The sequence below is a fragment of the Haliotis asinina genome, chromosome 3, assembly GCF_037392515.1.
Source record: "Haliotis asinina isolate JCU_RB_2024 chromosome 3, JCU_Hal_asi_v2, whole genome shotgun sequence".
NCBI lineage: Eukaryota > Metazoa > Mollusca > Gastropoda > Lepetellida > Haliotidae > Haliotis > Haliotis asinina.
Window position 1 is genome coordinate 59,365,999 of NC_090282.1, and position 18,527 is coordinate 59,384,525.

The following is an 18,527-nucleotide window of genomic DNA, read 5'->3' on the forward strand; positions in this document are numbered from 1 at the left end:
TTACTTGAGTTGACTTGATGCTGTTACAACGTACTTTCATAGACTGTGAACGATCAGATGGGTGACATCAGTATTCTTCATAAGGAGGTGATAAAAGTATAGATTGGTTCTATGCCGAAATGAAAATCATTATCATCTGTAATATACTACAAAACAATTTCGGAAAATTATTTATTGGTAATTCGTGTTTGAACCTCGCGACAGAAGTCAGTTTCGTGTTCTGTTATTGTTGTGTTTATCCAGAAAATACCCACGAGTAATAGGACGTATTTTGCTCTCGCCGCATGATTGATAGCTCCGCTAATTACTCGGTGAAATAAAAACTAATACATTCTGAGAGAAACGTGTTCCTCACTGCTGTAGACATCATAAATCGCCTGACACTGGGAGAAGTCAATGCAACGGCTAAGTTCACCAGTCATATGTACACATCAAGTCATCCGTGGTGTATATCGATCCCCAAGTAACTGGATCATTTATGTTGGGATCTTCTCTACCATACTGTTCGGTAACAATATATATGCTTTTCAGCCTGTGTAGAGTTTGATAACAGTTTTAAGGTCACACGGAGTTAGCTTTCTGCATTATCTCTAGTTGAACTCAAACCCAACACGTTAAAGATATATTAAGTGTAACTGTTTTACTATGTGTCAACTGGTCCACAGAGTTCAATTATTTCATGTGATGTCTATTCACCCACATATTGAAATTGGCCACAGGATCGCTCTTGTACCGCTGATCAGTGTTTTTTTGTTAAGGGGGCTGTGATGCATTGCTCGCTTGGTTAGCAAGCCACAGACGTCAGCTGGAACCAACAGTGATCTTGCGCAATGTACAACAGCGCTCGACTAAATATAGAGGTCAGCGAGAGAGGCATGTGGATAAGATTACGGGGCTTGGGTTAGGGGACATCCTTGTCTAATTCTGTGACCCGAGCACTAGGTCACGGCCCAGACTGTTAGTAAGACGTTGAGGACCCAATCGAAGCGTCATACATCTGAACCGATAGATTAAGTTATCAATGAAATTTGCCACGAGAGCTTCCTGTAGAAAGTTTAAAGATTAGAGCTTCACATGAATGGGGTGGTGAAAGACTGTTTAAAGTTGGAGATATGTTTTTGACGTATAAAAAATCTTGGGTATATCAAGGAACTAAAATCATCAACATTGGGTGCCTGGGTTCTATCATTCGTCATGTTGTCCTCTGCTGTGGAGTTCGGAGAGCCGACCCTACTCTTAGCCAGGAATCACCCCTGCCCCGTTGAGGTCTTCTGCTATGCACAAGGAGCGCGCGCTTCGAGAGTCGGCAGACGACTGTGAGGCTAGCAGACGACCGCAAGCTTCGGCGGCATGCCGAGGAGATTTCATATGAATCAGTAATTATTTTGATGAGCACGGGAACTTCACCTCCCTCTCCCGTCACCTCCGTAATATTTTAGGTTGGCCTTCCTCCCCTCGCTGAATGAGCGAAGCCGATTGGACCACTTGTGCGCGCGACCCTCGTGAGCGGTGAGAGAACACGGAGCGTAGGGATATGTGCGCGAGGCCTGACAATCGAGGAGAGTATAATGAATGATAGTGCGGACCAATAGGATTGCATCCCTGAGCGCTACGGTTATGCCCCGTGTGGCTGCGGGTTCTGACCATACGACAGTAATTGTCACTCACCAATACACTTCTTGAACTCGCATGACACCGCTCTCCATATAAGGAGAGGTAACCATAGAAACTTAGCAGTTTCAACAGAAGTGTCAGAGTTCAAAGCCGCTCGAGCATAAGCGGGACGGCCGTACACTCTCCCAATAGGTTGAGTCGATTCATACGCGTATAGGGCTTCACTCTGATTCAATAGCTCTGCAGTAGAGAGTACGATTATATTTACTGTGTGCTCATGGGCGAGAGAGGCATCAAGGCCGCATCGCTCTGCTGTTACGAAGGGCTCATGAGGGAAAAGAAGGCACTTAGGAGAGGATCTGTTGTCGCCCGCCCAGTTGTTTGGACTCTGTTGGACTAGTCGGTTCGACTCTACCCCATGACACAAGGCTAACAGCGTTGTAGAGACTTTGATCTTGTGGGAATCCTTACCTTACTATACTGTGCATGCAGCTCACCATGGCGATGTCCCCACCTACTGTCAACCCGAGTACTGTTACCCCTTGGCGCGACCCCACCGACGATATTGGGTGTACGACGACACCGACCCCAACAGCGGCGCCCCACCCGGCTCCGGGGCAGCCCGGCCCGACACCCACGGCTGTCACCCCTACCCCTGGCACCACGCCTCTCAGCCAGGCGTCTACTGACAGCACTCCCACCTCTCAGCAGAATGGCACGTCTAACAACAACTCTGAAACTAATAATAACAACAAACAACATATCGAATGTGTGGTTTGTGGAGATAAAAGCTCCGGGAAGCATTACGGACAGTTTACGTGTGAGGGATGTAAAAGTTTCTTCAAGAGATCTGTAAGACGGAACTTGACATACACCTGTCGAGGGAACAGAACATGTCCAATAGACCAGCACCACCGGAATCAGTGCCAATATTGCCGCCTGAAGAAGTGTCTAAAGATGGGGATGAGGAGGGAAGGTAGGTGGGATACAGGTCAGTGTAATATGATAGACAACTTATCTTTTAAAGATGCACAGTGCATTGCTTAACATGAGGACAGAAAACAATTACGACATTTCATGTATCTGTACCCAAAGAGTATGTGAACCCGTTTTCAAAAGTATCTGATTTCTGTGAGATTATTTTGGATTTGATGATACCTTTTGATACCATTGACATGTCAAAATTATTACAAAACATGCATGGGAATATAAAAGCGAAAGAAGAATATTTTTGTTAAAATTGCCTGTTTGCCTCCTTAAACATTATATCTTATCAGTGTAAAACTGCCAGATGTGTAGGATGTGTAGGTTAGAAAAGTTATAAGGAATGGTTTATGGTTACAACATTCCACCAGTGGGAACGAGATGTCTACCTGCTGTCTGTGTCCCGAGAACGTTACAGGCACTGTACATATCCACACTTCTCAGTGACTTCACTAGATCCTCATGTCAGGACAATGTGTGTTAAATGACAGTTATGTTGTTGACAGTAATTAGAAAATATTAAAAACAAAAACTCCCTTCTCTACATGTGTGTACATGTTTTAAATGCATGTATGATGTTACGTAGTGTGGCAGCACCTGTTTCCAAAACATGAAATCACGAGTATCGGCTAGAGAGAGTAGTTGTGTAAACCTGTGCATCTTTAAAATGATCAGGCAGTTCTGGTAAGAATGAGTCGAAATTTTAAAACTTCTAGACTGGTTTGTTCCTTGGCACTTGTATCTCAATTTGCCTGATATTAAATATTATGTAGGTGAAAAGGTTTATTTTTTAAAAAAAACAAGCTTTAGGTAAAGTCTCGCAAGCAAGGTCCACCACTCAAGATAACATGTGTTCCTGTTTTTTTTCACAGCTGTTCAAAGAGGTCGTGTTCCCCCTACACAACACCCCTTTCCGGGGCAGATGGCCTTCCCAAATGGGGATCCCTTGAATGGACATACTTATCTTTCCAGTTTTATATCTATGCTACTAAGGGCCGAACCCTACCCTACGTCTCGCTATGGACAATGTATGCAGCCAAATAATATTATGGGAATCGAGAATATTTGCGAATTGGCAGCCAGGCTGCTTTTTAGCGCAGTCGAGTGGTCAAGAAATATCCCATTTTTCCCGGACCTCCAAGTGACCGACCAAGTGGCACTATTGCGTCTGGGGTGGAGCGAACTTTTCGTCTTGAATGCCGCCCAGTGCTCCATGCCCCTCCATGTGGCCCCGCTTCTGGCAGCCGCTGGCCTTCACGCCAGCCCCATGGCTGCCGACAGAGTTGTGGCTTTCATGGATCATATTCGTATATTTCAAGAACAGGTGGAGAAACTGAAGGCCCTTCATGTCGACTCGGCCGAATACAGCTGTTTAAAAGCGATTGTCCTTTTCAGCTCAGGTGAGGATTTTTACTTGTGTGGTAATTCTGTTTTGTTTTTCTTTCGTTTTACCCTTTTAGGAAGATATTTTGTTGATTTTGTTGTGTTTGTAGATAGTAAATTGTCGTTTTTCAAAGGTAGCTCAGGTTTGTCTTGTTGCACGTTATCAAACCCCGAAACCCGTGACAGTTTGTCAAAGGTGGTCGCGTGTGACATTGTTGTATAATTTCATACGAGTAAAAACATTTTACATCTAAACAAAACCACAATTATACTCGAATTCCTTACCCTTCCATGTAGCGGTGTAAAATGTCAAGAATTCCAATACCGATTTCAGTTGTTATCAATTTTCAACCAATTTAAAATTGTCACAATTTGGTTTAAAGGACCGAGCAGGATGCCCATGATATATAACCTGTACATTAGTTACAGTTAACAGTTTTTTAGATGCATTGTTATTGAGTAAAATCGTGAATTAGATATAATCTGAAGTACCCATTTCCTCGACATATTGCGAGATGTTGATAATTTTCACATGCTTAATACGTCCTCCATGCAGTAATGCAAGTGGTTTCACTCAATCTCTACCACTATAGTTATTGTTCATGTGATAAATAAACAATGAATACTAAATCCCGGAAAGTGTGTCTAGGTCTTAAACCTTAAAATGACAATCACTGTTGATGATAGGGTGATTGTTATTTGGAGGGTATGATAGGCCGACAGATAGCACAGTACAAAAGCTACACCTTCCCTTAAGTGCCAGTGGCAGCTTTAAGTCTTCACCAAACTTGACGCGTTTTAATTAATAATTAGAATCAAATTGAAAGAGAACTGTCGCACTCGAAAATACATTAATAATTAAATAGAACGACCAGCTCAATTATTCGTACATGATGAAGGAAGTTAAAAAATGGGGAGGAGAGTATGTGCTGTGACAAGAAATGTTTAGAAGTCCAGCAATATTTCTTCATCGCTATGTGTGTCGTACATATTTGTGTGGGTTAAGTAATTGAGGGCAGCTGGCTCTAAAAAAACTACCGACTGAATATTCTGCACATTATTAGACAATAAACTCGAGGAATAGGGCTAAAGCTATAATTAACGCTTGGGTATGATCAGTAGATTGTATCGATAAACCCTCAGCTTTTGTACTACAGTCAACATTTGATTTATTGATCGGCAAGTCAATACAAGTCCATTCATTAGGCGGTTTAGAATTGATTTTGCCAATTTAAAATTCCGGAATGAGAGGATATGGGTGGAATAAGTTGTATGTGAATCTTATAGTGTGACAACACGGCTCAAGGCGAACAGATCTATCAAAGTCCATAACAATGAACAACTAGAAATAGTTCTACACCATTAAATACATAGTACATTTGTTCGTATGAATTAACGGAGATTTGATAAAGGACCGATATGCGAATTAGGTTCTATAAACTCAGAGAATGTCAAGCTACAAGAGCAAAGGCCACAGCCGTTATTATAAATTACAGTTTGGAAATTTTTCTTGGAATCTCTGGGTTTGGATGGATGTTCTGCTATCAAACAAGACGAGCTTAGTTTCTACTTAGTCTTTGTGTGTCTTTGAATCGAGGGAGGAAATTATACAGCGTAGAGTCCCTGTCATTCAAAATCACAGATATTCTTCCAAATTGGTTGCTGTTTTTCATCCTCTGTGCTTCGACTGATGGTGATCCTGACCATAATTTGTCGTTTCCTTGGGAAACAGTGGTCTAATTCAGCAAGACGGGAATTCTTTAAACTTAGCAATTTCATCAGACAGTGATACTGTCTTGCTTTTTTCCAGGAAGAAGTTTGGATTTTCAATAATGGCGGTTCGGAGTTTGGGAGATTTGACAAGTAAACACCCGCTCTGCTTCCTTGTTCAAATTAAAATTTGGTTAGGAATCTATGGGGATCCCTTCTGCTCCCTTCACGGAGCCGTTCTAAGAAGGAAAAGACTAGGGGACGCATCGCCGTGGATTTTCATCGCATTTGGCACAACGCGAGCCTTAGAGGTTAAGCCAATGACAACAAAACACGACGGTCTTTGTTAGACTTAGTCAAACTGATGCATTTCGAAATGATTTACAGAAGAGAACAAGTAAATGAACAAATAAAGAGTGCCACGGGGCTTTTAACGTTCACTTCCCCATGTTAAACTGCGAGAGAAAAATTGTGCTGAAACGTGTTACCCTTGCCCCTTTAGCCACATCCTACGTCGTCTCATTGACATAGAGGGTATTTTGCATTTAACTGGTCAAAAATTCAGAGTTGACAAAGTTTTGTAGTTCGTGACATAGTATGTTTTGCACCTATGCGCAAAGCAACGGTCACGCGCTCAGTTCAAGGGGGGACATGATCTTAAGGATTTCGGAGTAGAAGCAGACGATTTAGCCCAGCAGACGACAAGACAATGCAAGTTGTTCGACCTTTGTCAAAATCTGTGCTGGTGCATATTAGGCAATTGGGTAGTATGGCAGAGACTCTGTCGTGAAATGTAACGCGGTCACTGAAACAAGTCGGCAGTTCTGGTGAGTGAAAGAAGCAGACGATAAGTTAATCTCCTGCACGTGGTAGAGTTTGAGACAGCTCCAGGCAAGATTGCTGACATATTTAAAGAACTAGTCCTTAAGGATAAAAGTTATATTTATCAAATATAAATTATAATATACACACACGCGAGTATGTACGTGTGTGTGTGTGTGTGTGTGTGTGTGTGTGTGTGTGTGTGTGTGTGTGTGTGTGTGTGTGTGTGTGTGTGTGTGAAAATGACACGTTTTTACGCCAAACTATCAGGGTTACACTGGTAATTACAACACTGAGAAGTAGCCTGGTTTTCCCGCGATCCAGTGGTCAAAGAAAAGGTGTTTATTAAAATAACAGATACTTTACCAAGTTCCTTTAACAACGCATCTCCGTTTCCAAAAGGATGTGCTATGGTGAATTCCTCAACATACTCCATAAATATTTATCGCCTAATGGACCTAATTTTCTGAATATCACGTTGGCAGGAGCTAAAAATTTGTTCAAACAACAAGAGCCTCTAAGTCGATACTCCGCGCTTATTTTCATTTGAAATCAATACCTGCACTCGTGTTAATTTGTATCGCTCTAAGGCTGTTCCATAAAAATCATATGTTTTGATAGCACCGATAGTTTATATCTCAGGACAGGTGTGGTGATACCTGTGAAAGATAAAACAAAAGACCGACATCATAAGAATATTTTAAGTCGCTGCTGAAAAGGGCATGTTATGAAATTAATACAGTTTGGTATTACCAGAAGGTATTGAGATGGTATTTCCGATATGTTGACAGAGGAATCTGTTTCAATGGGTGGATCATGTACTGTTAAGGGTAGCTCACTGCGTAGTTCAACCTTGTCCATGAAGTTGGATTCGGGTATTTATCCACAACAGGCTTCCCTACCTAATGCCTTTATGACAATAATAGTTCACAAAGCAAATCCTTTAGAAATGAGCACGTGAGTTCATTCTGAGCCATTCTGTGCCAATCTCCACTAATTATAGACAAACACACAGTATTCAAACATGCATAAAATCATGGTATATGCAAACAAACAAATAGCTGTAATAAGAAAGGTTCTGACATGTGCCGACATTCTGAAGCCCCAGTGCAGACTTGTCGGTTGACTATTTGCATTATGATTCACTGAAGTTTTTGCCTTTGTTCAGCTCAAATTGGTGTAATTTATGCTGTCTGACTGTCATTCTCTGCTTCATTTTTAGGTTCAGTCAAGCGCAAAGTTTTAAAACGAGACTAGAGAGTTTCTCTGCTCGTGTTCTGTAACTGATCTGGGTCGCTGATCATTTGTGTGAAAACATGCAAGCAGAACTTCCGCTGATTTCCGCTTTGACGTGTAATCTTCGTCTGCTTCAAGCTTACTAAACAGCACGTGGTAGCAGACGACTAAATGTCGTCTGCGAGCCCAAATTTCCCGCCACAATAATTGCAGGGGAAAATGGGGCTGTGGTACAGCTGATTAAAACTATTTGATTTGAAGAAACACTTGAGCTCATTTGGCAACCACACTAAATGCCTCTGAGAGCGGCTTTATTAAAGATTTCAGATTCACTGTTGAAATCACTTCCTCTTTGTATTAACAGGTAATTGATCAGTGCAGTGTGTTTGTTTATCTCATTATGCATTAATAACTGCCACTTGTTAAAGAGTCGACGACAGAATGTGTAGTTTGCAAACACTGTTAATAAACTGGCCATCATTTGTAACATAAGAACCGTTACTTTAAATCGGTGCACCGATTTCTAGATCTTAAAACACTTAAACTATAACACTTGAAAAAGAAGTATTTCATTAAGAAAGTCAAACTCAGACAATTCAACTCTTCACAAATAATAAATGCTTTACAAAGTTCAGATGTAATATCTTATGTAACATCTAAATGCCATAGTCAAATGTAGATGTAAATAGATTAGCAACCATTTGTAACTAGTTCCAGCCTTTGCACAGGTCATGCGCGTTTATGAAACATACAGTGAACATATATTCCAATTGCCTGATCCAGTAAAAGGTCGTGGCCGATATTTAATATGTGTTGATGTTTGGTGAAGGAAGCGGGCTGCAGTCGGCCTCCCAGCAGCCACATCAGTGTTACGCCATCAACAATACGCAGAGTTGTCGACTGCAGGTGTTTCATGGTTTTAGCACTGTGCAGCTATGCCGAGAATTTTACATATGTTGACGCTGAGCTTCGCTTGACGCTCTGACAAGCATGCTCGCTGTTTAGTATTCTAATAGATGGCATACGTTATTGCATAATATTCTCCTAAATTGTATATATGAAATAGTAATAGGTTCTCTGTCGTTTCCATGTTGCTGCAACCCTATGAATATCTAGGATATGTCCTAACACTATTAATAATAATAAAAAACATATATAATTATTACTTTGGATTGGTAGTTGGATTGATTTTGAGCAGAATACAAAGGTGCCTTAATGAAAACCTGATATGTCTTAACGTCAATTACGTCACCTGATACTAAGCATCCTCTGTCCTTTTAATCCCAGTGGTCGCAGCAAAGTCAATACAAAGTTCCATCTCTGGTAAATGATTTCATATATTTTATTTGTTTTATTTTATACTGATTAAATATTTTTTGTTTCATTTTAGAAGGTATTAAGGGTTATGCAATGTTGTCAACACACGCACGCCCATGGCAGTGCCACTTAAACAGAACCACGCTCTAAGCAGACATATTTCTAAGTGCTCGAGTTAAGTTAAAATAATGATTAATACTAAGCGAGTTCGAGCGCTAAAATATGAGGATTTAAAACATCATAGAGAAGCGCGTTCGCCTGAAATATCAATATTCTGGCCGCAGTTTTCACGCCTTTATTCCCCAACCAAACGCGTAATTCATAATAATACAATTTAACCCTTCCAGCCTAAAATTATACCCATCCTAAAATTATCCCATCTTTGCCCAATTTTATGAATCATAAAAGTCACCGCTGAGCGAGGCTAGGACTGTCCCTGTTCATTGCCGTCCCTTGCGACTGGTGGACCCCGTTTGTAGTAAATATCACTGGTGAAGGAGGGGGACAAGGTCACATGAGGGGGAGAGGGACTGCCCGACAGCGTTTTTTCATTGAAATGTGCTGTTAGCACGGGTCGAGGTAACCTTTGGTGTGATAGATAGACTTCCAATGACGTACATAAAGATCAATTTAAAAACATGATTTGTAGGTAGGTATGTCTTAAGTAACAATTACGCAACGGACAATGTCAAGCCCGTGTTATCGTATTACTGGCGTACTTTTAACAGTAACTGGAAATTGACATACGTACAGAGCGTTTGTCTAAAGGTCGGTTTAACCCAGGTTTGTAACATATGGTCAGTTGATGAAACGATGATAGCAGTTTCTCAGTCTAGCATTTGCTATGTTCTTCCGGCTGTGAAGACGCGATTACATGTTTAAAGATCCTAGGCACAGCTCCTCACTGTAAGACGGCTGGGAGCTTTTCGAATTTTAACTAGGTCATTGTCGCGAGCTATTCGCGAGCCGTAGACCCCAGTGTCGGCAGAGCGACATTTATAATACCCAAAGTTCAAACAGCAAATTTTCATCATTTTCCAACCACGAACAACATAAACAAGGCCCCTTTCTTGTTGATAGTGTCATTATTCTATGGTGTATATATTATATGACTAATTGCCGCTAGTTGAATCAAAACTCTCTGTTGGGTGACAGCTGTTGGCCATACGGATCCTGACCCTGTAATTTGAAAACCACATTCCTTGCTCCGCGATCTTAGTCCCGTCTAGTCACTCTTACAAGTAGGCCATGGTGGCGTGTAGCGTGATAAGAATGCCAAATGAGGCCAAGAAAATTTTATATGTTTATATGTACTACCTCCATGCTGTGTATTTATTCATCATAATATGTCACAGCGTACAATTACATTAAACAATGTGGTGCATAAATAACAGTCAAGCAATTAATTATTGTAGCAGCAATACATATATGCCTCCAACATATCTGCATGTATAGTATACTTATTATATACATATTACTTAACTCATAATGAAGTGTTAAATGTCATATTTCCTAAATTTCGTTTTAAAACAATAAATATTAATTAAATTCATTTTTATAATCGTTACATACTTACATATATTTTATCTATAACATCAGAAATTGTATTAAAAATATGATTTATTTTAGGCTAGAACAATACTTGTTAATGTTTTTTTCAAAATAAACTTTAATTAATCGAAAAATTTCATAAATATTGATATATCGATAGAGGGATAAATTATGTATTGACTTAACCTTATATTGAGTATGCATGTGTGTTTTCTGGGTTCCATACAGTGTCCCTTGGTTATAGATTATGTCATTTGATAGGCCTGTCTGCATACTTTCACACCGCACTCTTGTACACACTGAACTGACATGTCATTAACACCGCTTCAGATGCAATCAATGATAGTTCAATAGGCTCTTGTCTGATACATATTGAACTATTGGTCTACCTGGTGACAATGTCGCGCCGCCTAATAAAGACAGCACATATTTCAATCGCTCATTCAATATTGTTATGTACAGGAGATACATTATCTAATATCTAGCGATTAAGCCTTTGTGCCGGTCATGTCTCCAGCAGCTCTGTGCACTGACATGCATATGTGCATATTGTGTTACATATTACTCCGGTTTAAATTACATATTTGATGTAAAATATTCAATTAAACTCAAGGAAGAATATTGATGAAATATCAAAAGGAGAACCTTTTGCTCAACTGGCAGCCATTAAGAAATAAAAATATAATTCATGATTGAGAGTAGGGGTGTAGACTGGATAAGGATTGATGTACATAGGTGTCTATTAATATAGATTGGATAAGGTTTGGGAATACGGTGTACGCAAGGGCTATTAGTCTGGCAAATATAATACATTACAGTTAATACGAGTGTCGTAAACCAAGCCTAACTTCAGCTATATTTTATACACATCACTGCACCCGCCATTTCAGTCGTAATTAAAACTTGTTAGAACACAGCTTACAGCAATAGGTTAAATATTTCAGGTTAGGTGCGCGCCGTGTGCTAGAGTATCCGGATCGGCCTTGTCGACTATACCGTCCTGACAAGTGTATATGTTTATAAAAGTAATAACAAACATAATATCGCATGACCTGAAGCCACAAGCGAACGTAACTTTATAGTAGTTGGCGACCTTTCCAAGCCCCCACGGAAGCTCATCCCTGCACTATTTTCCTGCTGCTAATTTTAGGAAGTTGAGTTTTTTTCCTGCTTTAAATGCTCTCTGTTTAGTTTGAACTTTTCTGATGGCTCTCTTGTGCACAAAATAGACCGTGTAATTTTCTCTTTCCCGCGCGTGTTGACGTCTAAAGCAGTTGTGGAGTTTTCCCCGCCGATTATAGAGCCTTTATGACATGATTTTAATTAGTAGTGAGAATCCATGTACTTACACGCACATCATTGTGTCAATCAGTGCTATTGGCTGACTCTTGTTTACAATACTTTTCTGACAATTCACTCTTTTCGTGCAACTTGAAGCGGTAAATTCGAAGCGACTTTAATCTTCAACATTCAACAAAACAATCAATATCAAGTAGTTAAAAATACATCCTACCGATAACATTGGAGTAGCTACCACAGAATATTTTTTTCAAACTTGACTTTCTTGTTTAACCGTTATCGGATAATAAATAGATCAGAAGCAGCTCTCACGATGAAATCTAAATTAAACGTTATAAAGACACCAATGTTTAGGCAGTTCTACCATGGGCTTTTTCTTTGTGTTCTATGCTCTTGTAATGTCTCGTTCAATCCAACAGCGTCACAGTCGACCACAACAAAAGGCCGTTTTCGGCGGAGACAAATTAATTCCTGATGATGTAGAGGCGGGATTCAACGACAACTAATATAATGGTTGTTCTCCTTGTCCTGTTCATTTTATTAAAACAAATAGTTCATGTTGCAACTGCGAACTCCTATTGACTAGAGGGCAGTCTCCAGTTCCTGATCTTTGCCGCATAACATTCAAAGGGTGTGACTCTTTGGAAAAGCTGTAGCGAAGAAGAGCTGAGAAATAACATCGCTTCTCCGCAAGCACGTGTATAATTTGTTTCCGCACCGCTCGGACACGTCATCCACGGTTTTGAACCACCGAGGAACGTTGGACTCGGCAAAATGTAATCGATTGTGGCACAATCATTCACACCTCTAAAGTTCCTGGCTTGCACATGTAGTTGATGAAGGACCATGCCGTTTAGCAGCCGAGCAGAATGCCCTACACGAGTGGAGTCATTATCTTAAAGTGATCCCGCAATTCAAATAATTACCGACGCTAAAATAATGACATGCCTATTTGATGTGTTCATTCGGACAGAATCTCGGCTTTGTTCGCTGTTTACTTGCAAGCACAAGCGTAAAATGTTCGGAAATGCGCCGACTCGGACTTAAAGGTTCTTTTGATTCCATCTATAGTTATCGGGTTTGCTACCTCGTAATCCTGAGCATAGGCCACGGACTAGGAATTGAACAGCCTTGCCTCAATAGCACCATGCCACGGAACCAAGGTTCAATTTTCCCCTGTCAATAGTTGTTACAACAGTCTCCAATTATGTTGAAAATATGAGAGACATTGTTTAATGATACAGGACCTCAGCGAACGGATAAAGTCAAAGGAAAATCGAATCTACGTGGTGGAACGGATTGTTCGGGACTGAGAGCAAACGAAGAACCATTTTATATCTGTATCAATATCCTCTGATCCAATATGGCCATCCGAACACACGACCGCTGTTATTTGAACAATTTCATATACAAGCATTGCTGACAATTTCATATCGGTACGGTCATTCGCAGGCCCTAACAGATTCAACCAGACCCTTCTACTCAATCTCCAGACCCGACCAAATGCTCATTGCGGCCGATGGACAGTCAGGGAAAATTGAAATGATTATTCCTACTCGTCCTTTTGGCCGACGAAAGCTAATATCTATCTGAATTGCGATCAATACATTATGATAGGGGGTCACGAAATATTATTGTCAAAGTGTTTCAATCTGAGATCCCGGCGTGTTCGCTCAGGTCATCGTATCGATAGTTGTCTTCCAATTTGCTTGGACTTGGTGTCGACGTCTTTATCGTTGTTTATGCTACTCTTTGTCTGCACCGCGGCAGAACGCTGGCAGTGGGGGGATAGGCATGGTTTTCTCTTTAGCTGAAGGATTATTCAGTCTGTATTAAATTTGAGTGGAGTGAGGGACTTATAGCTTGTGGCGAGGAAGACCCCAGGTCAAAGGTTAGGGCGTTTATGGAAGTAGTAAGACTATTAAACACTTCGAATTACACCAGTATGATGCATTTGCTGGTTTGGATGTGTCCATTAAGTTAGACCTACTTATAAGTCAATATTTATTCTTGTCAGATTGTGTCTTTCAAATCGGATACCGATTTTTAAAGCAATAAGTATTTATTTGGAAACGATAATACATCTGTCTTCATTTTCATTCCAAGGATATGATTGCAGCCAATATACCAGAATGTCTCAGTGTTCAATAGGGGGCAATTTTCATATAAATCTGTAAATCTGTGGGATATTCTATGCAGTGGTAACTCTTAAAGCAAGCAGTAACCTCATAAGATAAACAGGTGATCATTTTCGCTGACTAATAGTAGCCTGGTGAGACATATTTGACTGGCGTGTCCCTCGATTGTGATAGATTCTCTGATGTGGGAATTTTAAATCAAAGCAGGGAATCAGGAAAAACTGCGCATCAGACAGAAAAGAATGAGTGAATAGATATATAACGCTTACTGACGTGGTAGTCATGAAAAATGCAATAGGGGAATTGTTAAATGCTTGTTTTAGGCTGGAGAGAGAAAAAGTTTGAATAGGCAATTGGAAGAGGCAGTATGAAAGAATGATTGCTCAGCCGTACAAAGACATAAAACATTAAAACCGTTCAACCTGAATTGATCACAAATATGTCTTGACGAACTCTCCACGAACCACGGGTATTCGCTATTGTCAACACCGAAATAAGATCAGTAACCGAAACTGATTCTGGGAAGCGCAGTTTAGTTCATTTCTGTTTATGATGGGGTTTTCATTCAAATAACGGTTATCTGGTCATTGATCTATCTATCTAATGATATGCAATGAATCACGATCGACTGATCGATGGGGTAAGGGAAATATATGTACTGAAGTTATTGCAGGTAATATATACCATATGCAACTGACAATATTTTTAACCAAGTGGCTAAAGATCCCTAATGTTGAGATTTTTAGATTACTGCTGTATACTGGCAAACAGATTGTAATGCAATATAGTGCGATTCAGGTACCGGTATTGCGATATATCGGAAACGCAAGTGTGTGACAGTGAGTGAACCTAACTGTGCATGTCAAGTCTATTTTCAACATTATATGTCTTTAAACTGATAACAGCAATCTCAGCATTAGGTTGCATAGTCATCCATTCTAGTTTCATATTTATACAATATATAGTATAGCAGTATGTAGTGTTTTATTAACGAAGGAGCACATTTTTTGTGAATGAAACTATGTGCAGATTTATATGTAAACCATAAAGATAATAAGAAAACTTATACATGTACTCGCCCAGTATGCCGGTTCTCAGACGAACGTCATGTAATACGTATCGTTTGAAAAGCTTGTTGTGATATACCGGTAATACTTAAGCAGTCCTACTAATGCAGCCCTAATTTCGATAAAAGTATATTGATAATTTGACGTTTTACGAAGGCTGAAGTATTTTTCTATTATTCAGAATGTAGCCGTGGACAAATAGCTAGAAAGGTTCCAGTCTTGCTAGGTGACAATGGAGTGACGAGCGAAATATGTAATTATACAATTTCTGGCCCAAACCTTTTGCACGAAACATGAAATAAAATGTTTCTGTTTCCATCTGTAAGGAATATTTATTGAAAAGGAAGAAGTCAGTGTCACGCACAAACGTTATGAAAATATAGATATTACACATTTGTTAGCAGTGACATCACTTCATCACTCAATCTAAGATCAATATCTGCGTCATGAATATGAAACAGAAAGACTCTTAGTTAGAATTCGAAAAGGATTCTGAGCTGAATTATCATTTTGAACTTGATGAATAGGTGCTAATGAATTGATTCTTTTTTCAGATGCTTGTGGCTTGTCTGATGCCAATCACATTGAAAGTATTCAAGAGAAATCCCAATGCGCCCTCGAGGAATATGTACGCAGCCAGTATCCAAACCAGCCTACCCGATTCGGAAAACTTCTTCTGAGACTTCCATCCCTTCGCTCGGTCAGTGCTCAGGTCATTGAGCAGCTTTTCTTCGTGAGACTGGTAGGGAAGACCCCAATCGAGACTCTTATACGTGATATGTTGTTGAGCGGAGGCTCTTTCAACTGGCCCTACATGTCGATACAGTGAGGAACCAGAATCCTAGTCTTTCCGAGAAGGGCCCGGTGGAAGCAGACCTGTTGGTCTCGAATGTTGGCAATCTTTGACTAGCCAAAGGTCAAACTGTCTGGCGACCCATGCGGTCAACCACGTACTCGATTACCAGTTAGTGCTATTATCCATCTCAATATAATGGCTTTTGTACGAACAGTGCGTTTATCGACATTAGCACATGGTTGTTGAGAAGTTTGTGTAAATTCTAGCGGTTTTGACTTTGACAAATTTGGGCTGAATTTTAGCCTGTACTGATTATTGCTCTATTACCCTAGAGATCTTCATAATGTGCTATAAAATACTCGAAATGACCCTTTAAGAGATGATGACTTCATGCGGTACGCTGTATGTCGGGTTACTATTGTATCCTGATGTACGAGACAAAAGTGCTATAATTGATGAAGGAAAAGTGCTGAGCTCCGAAACAAGTGCTGAACAACCGTCACGAGCGGGCTGAAGGGACCCAAAAATCAGCCTTTTCTCCTGGAAACCCTCAAGGGCCGATAATATGAAGCCATGCGACACTATGAACCTAATGCCAGTTCGGGTGCCAGCCGAAGTGCACCCGCGGCCACAGGAGTTAGGCCGGTATTTCACCTTCTCTTCTACATTCGAATGAAGACTACGTCATCAAAAAGTGTGTATTCGTCATCATAAAGTGTGCACCACGTGCACCATTTCATCGTTCAACAAGGGCAGCTGTAGTTACTTCGTCATTGACTTAATCCACGCCCTTTTTGCTCGGTCATTGTCTGGTATTGCCCGATTTGAAGAAACCAAGTTTCAATGAGACTTATCGCTGAGTGTATTCACGAAGCAAACGACATGACCGTCGACGCAAAAGGTTCGTTCAACCTTAAATAGTGTTGTTTTTGTAAAAAATGACTCTTGTATTCTACCATTTTCAAGTATTCCCATCATTTTTGTCAAATCAAAACTTTCCATATGTCACAAATGATGTCTATTGAATAGATTTACGCAGGATGTAGAAATATCGACAAAGTGTTCATTATCTGTTCTTGTAAATGTGTTGTCACTAGTTCATTTCAATGGTTCTAAACCATATCATTTCATTTGCATTAGGAAGAGAGTCCCTTTAATAGGCAGAGACTATTTTGATAGGTTAAAAGCACTTTTGGAGATGCCCCAGGGGGTAAACCATCAGCAGTTTTTAACAAATTCCAGATCAAAATACTTGTCTGTTAAATAGATACTTTTCGTCCCTAATATGTCATCCTCATGTCATTGTAGTGTCCAGGGTTATTACTCACCGAACTATACAGAAGGTATTTCGTGAATTGTGTGCTTGTAAATTACCAAAAACTCAAAAGTTATTAGCTAATGCCAAAAGTTCCCAAGCGAATACTGCCGTGTTATCTGTAAACAGTACTCATAGAGTAGAAAACACGGGAGAGATAGTACAACCTTGCTTGCGACCATTTCCACATCTTTATAGTGTTTGTTGCTTCTTGAAAAAAAGCAGTGTCCGTTCCGTTGCCACGCAAAGGCGTTTTGTATAATGATCGTTTTATGTATGACCTACTCTCCTTTTTGTTTGCTCGGCGAATATTTTCACTGTTGTCCGCTTCTATACTTGTGTGTCAAAGACACTATACAATGGGCTTTAATACGATTAAAACTGATGTTAAAATTCAATTCTGAGTGATTGTCCTCTTTTCATTTTTCGTTCGTTGTTTTAGGACAACAGCTTTCTGCTTCGTGTTGTTTCAATATCAGTTCAGAAGCAGATAACCATTCATATAACTATGCTTCAACATACAGTGTTGTACATAGGTAAAACAACATTACATACAGTCATACGTACAAATAGTACTTGTATGTTCGGGCGTGGTTCAGGGCACAGACTAAAGCTTAGTCTCTGCAAATATATAATTTTAATTGTAACAAATACACCCATTTAAACTGAAAACCAGTGATTCAGAAGATGGGGAATCTAGACTTTTAGACTAGACTACATTTAGGACTTCAGGCTTTGAGGGAGGACAAGGCAGTAGGGAAAATAATGTGGTTCAGGGAGTATGGGACAGAGGGAGCACCCCTTACATGGTCATATGTATACATCAACTTGTTCCACATCGTCTCTGAGACATGTACAAAAGAAGTTGATACACTGAGAATATCGGTGTTCTTTCATTAAAGATGGTTGACATTTTTTTAATCAAAACTGTATTTTGGTTTCATAATCAATATATATTCCGTGGTAATAGTACAGGACGAGACTATCAAGAACGAGACTATCAAGTGACGAAATGTCTGGTGACATTGTTAGATCCAAGAACTGTTTCTTTAATCAACGTCCAGGTACCAAAAGGTTTGATTAAGAGATTGAATTTCGGAGTAAACATTATTTGACAGTTTGATTCACAGCATTTGTTAAACTTTTCTAACCTAATGGGCCATTGAAGTATAGTCACTTTAAATTTTGTTACACATTGTTCATAGTTTACATTTTCATAGTCAGCGATGCGATTATTTCTCATACAAGTTTGTTCACTTCAGACCGATTACAAACAGTTTTGACATTTACATGAA

General features: G+C 39.9%; 1 protein-coding gene across 4 annotated transcripts; it reads left to right on the forward strand.

The window, feature by feature from the left end:
* The first annotated feature begins 1,366 nt into the window (after positions 1 to 1,366).
* Positions 1,367 to 17,630, forward strand: LOC137278243 (COUP transcription factor 2-like). 4 transcript variants are annotated; one of them, XM_067810462.1, is made up of 4 exons: positions 1,733 to 2,590; positions 3,471 to 3,998; positions 15,303 to 15,374; positions 15,676 to 17,630. In XM_067810462.1, exons 1-4 carry the CDS (start codon positions 2,101 to 2,103, stop codon positions 15,948 to 15,950), a joined length of 1,365 nt encoding a protein of 454 aa, XP_067666563.1. In that variant the 5' UTR covers positions 1,733 to 2,100; the 3' UTR covers positions 15,951 to 17,630. The 4 variants fall into 4 exon arrangements, with proteins under 4 accessions (XP_067666564.1, XP_067666566.1, XP_067666563.1 ...); XM_067810461.1 differs by having other exon boundaries at positions 1,754 to 2,605; XM_067810463.1 differs by lacking the exon at positions 15,303 to 15,374 and having other exon boundaries at positions 1,367 to 2,605.
* The last annotated feature ends 897 nt before the right edge of the window (positions 17,631 to 18,527 follow it).

What these genes read in the sequence shown, in the direction of transcription:
- LOC137278243 (XM_067810461.1), top strand. Translation starts at nt 2,101, where the DNA reads ATGCAGCTCACCATGGCGATGTCCCCACCTACTGTCAACCCGAGTACT. An exon ending in GATTGTCCTTTTCAGCTCAG is followed by an intron (nt 3,999 to 15,302) that starts GTGAGGATTTTT and finishes TCTATTATTCAG; the next exon opens with AATGTAGCCGTGGACAAATA. An exon ending in TGGAGTGACGAGCGAAATAT is followed by an intron (nt 15,375 to 15,675) that starts GTAATTATACAA and finishes TTCTTTTTTCAG; the next exon opens with ATGCTTGTGGCTTGTCTGAT.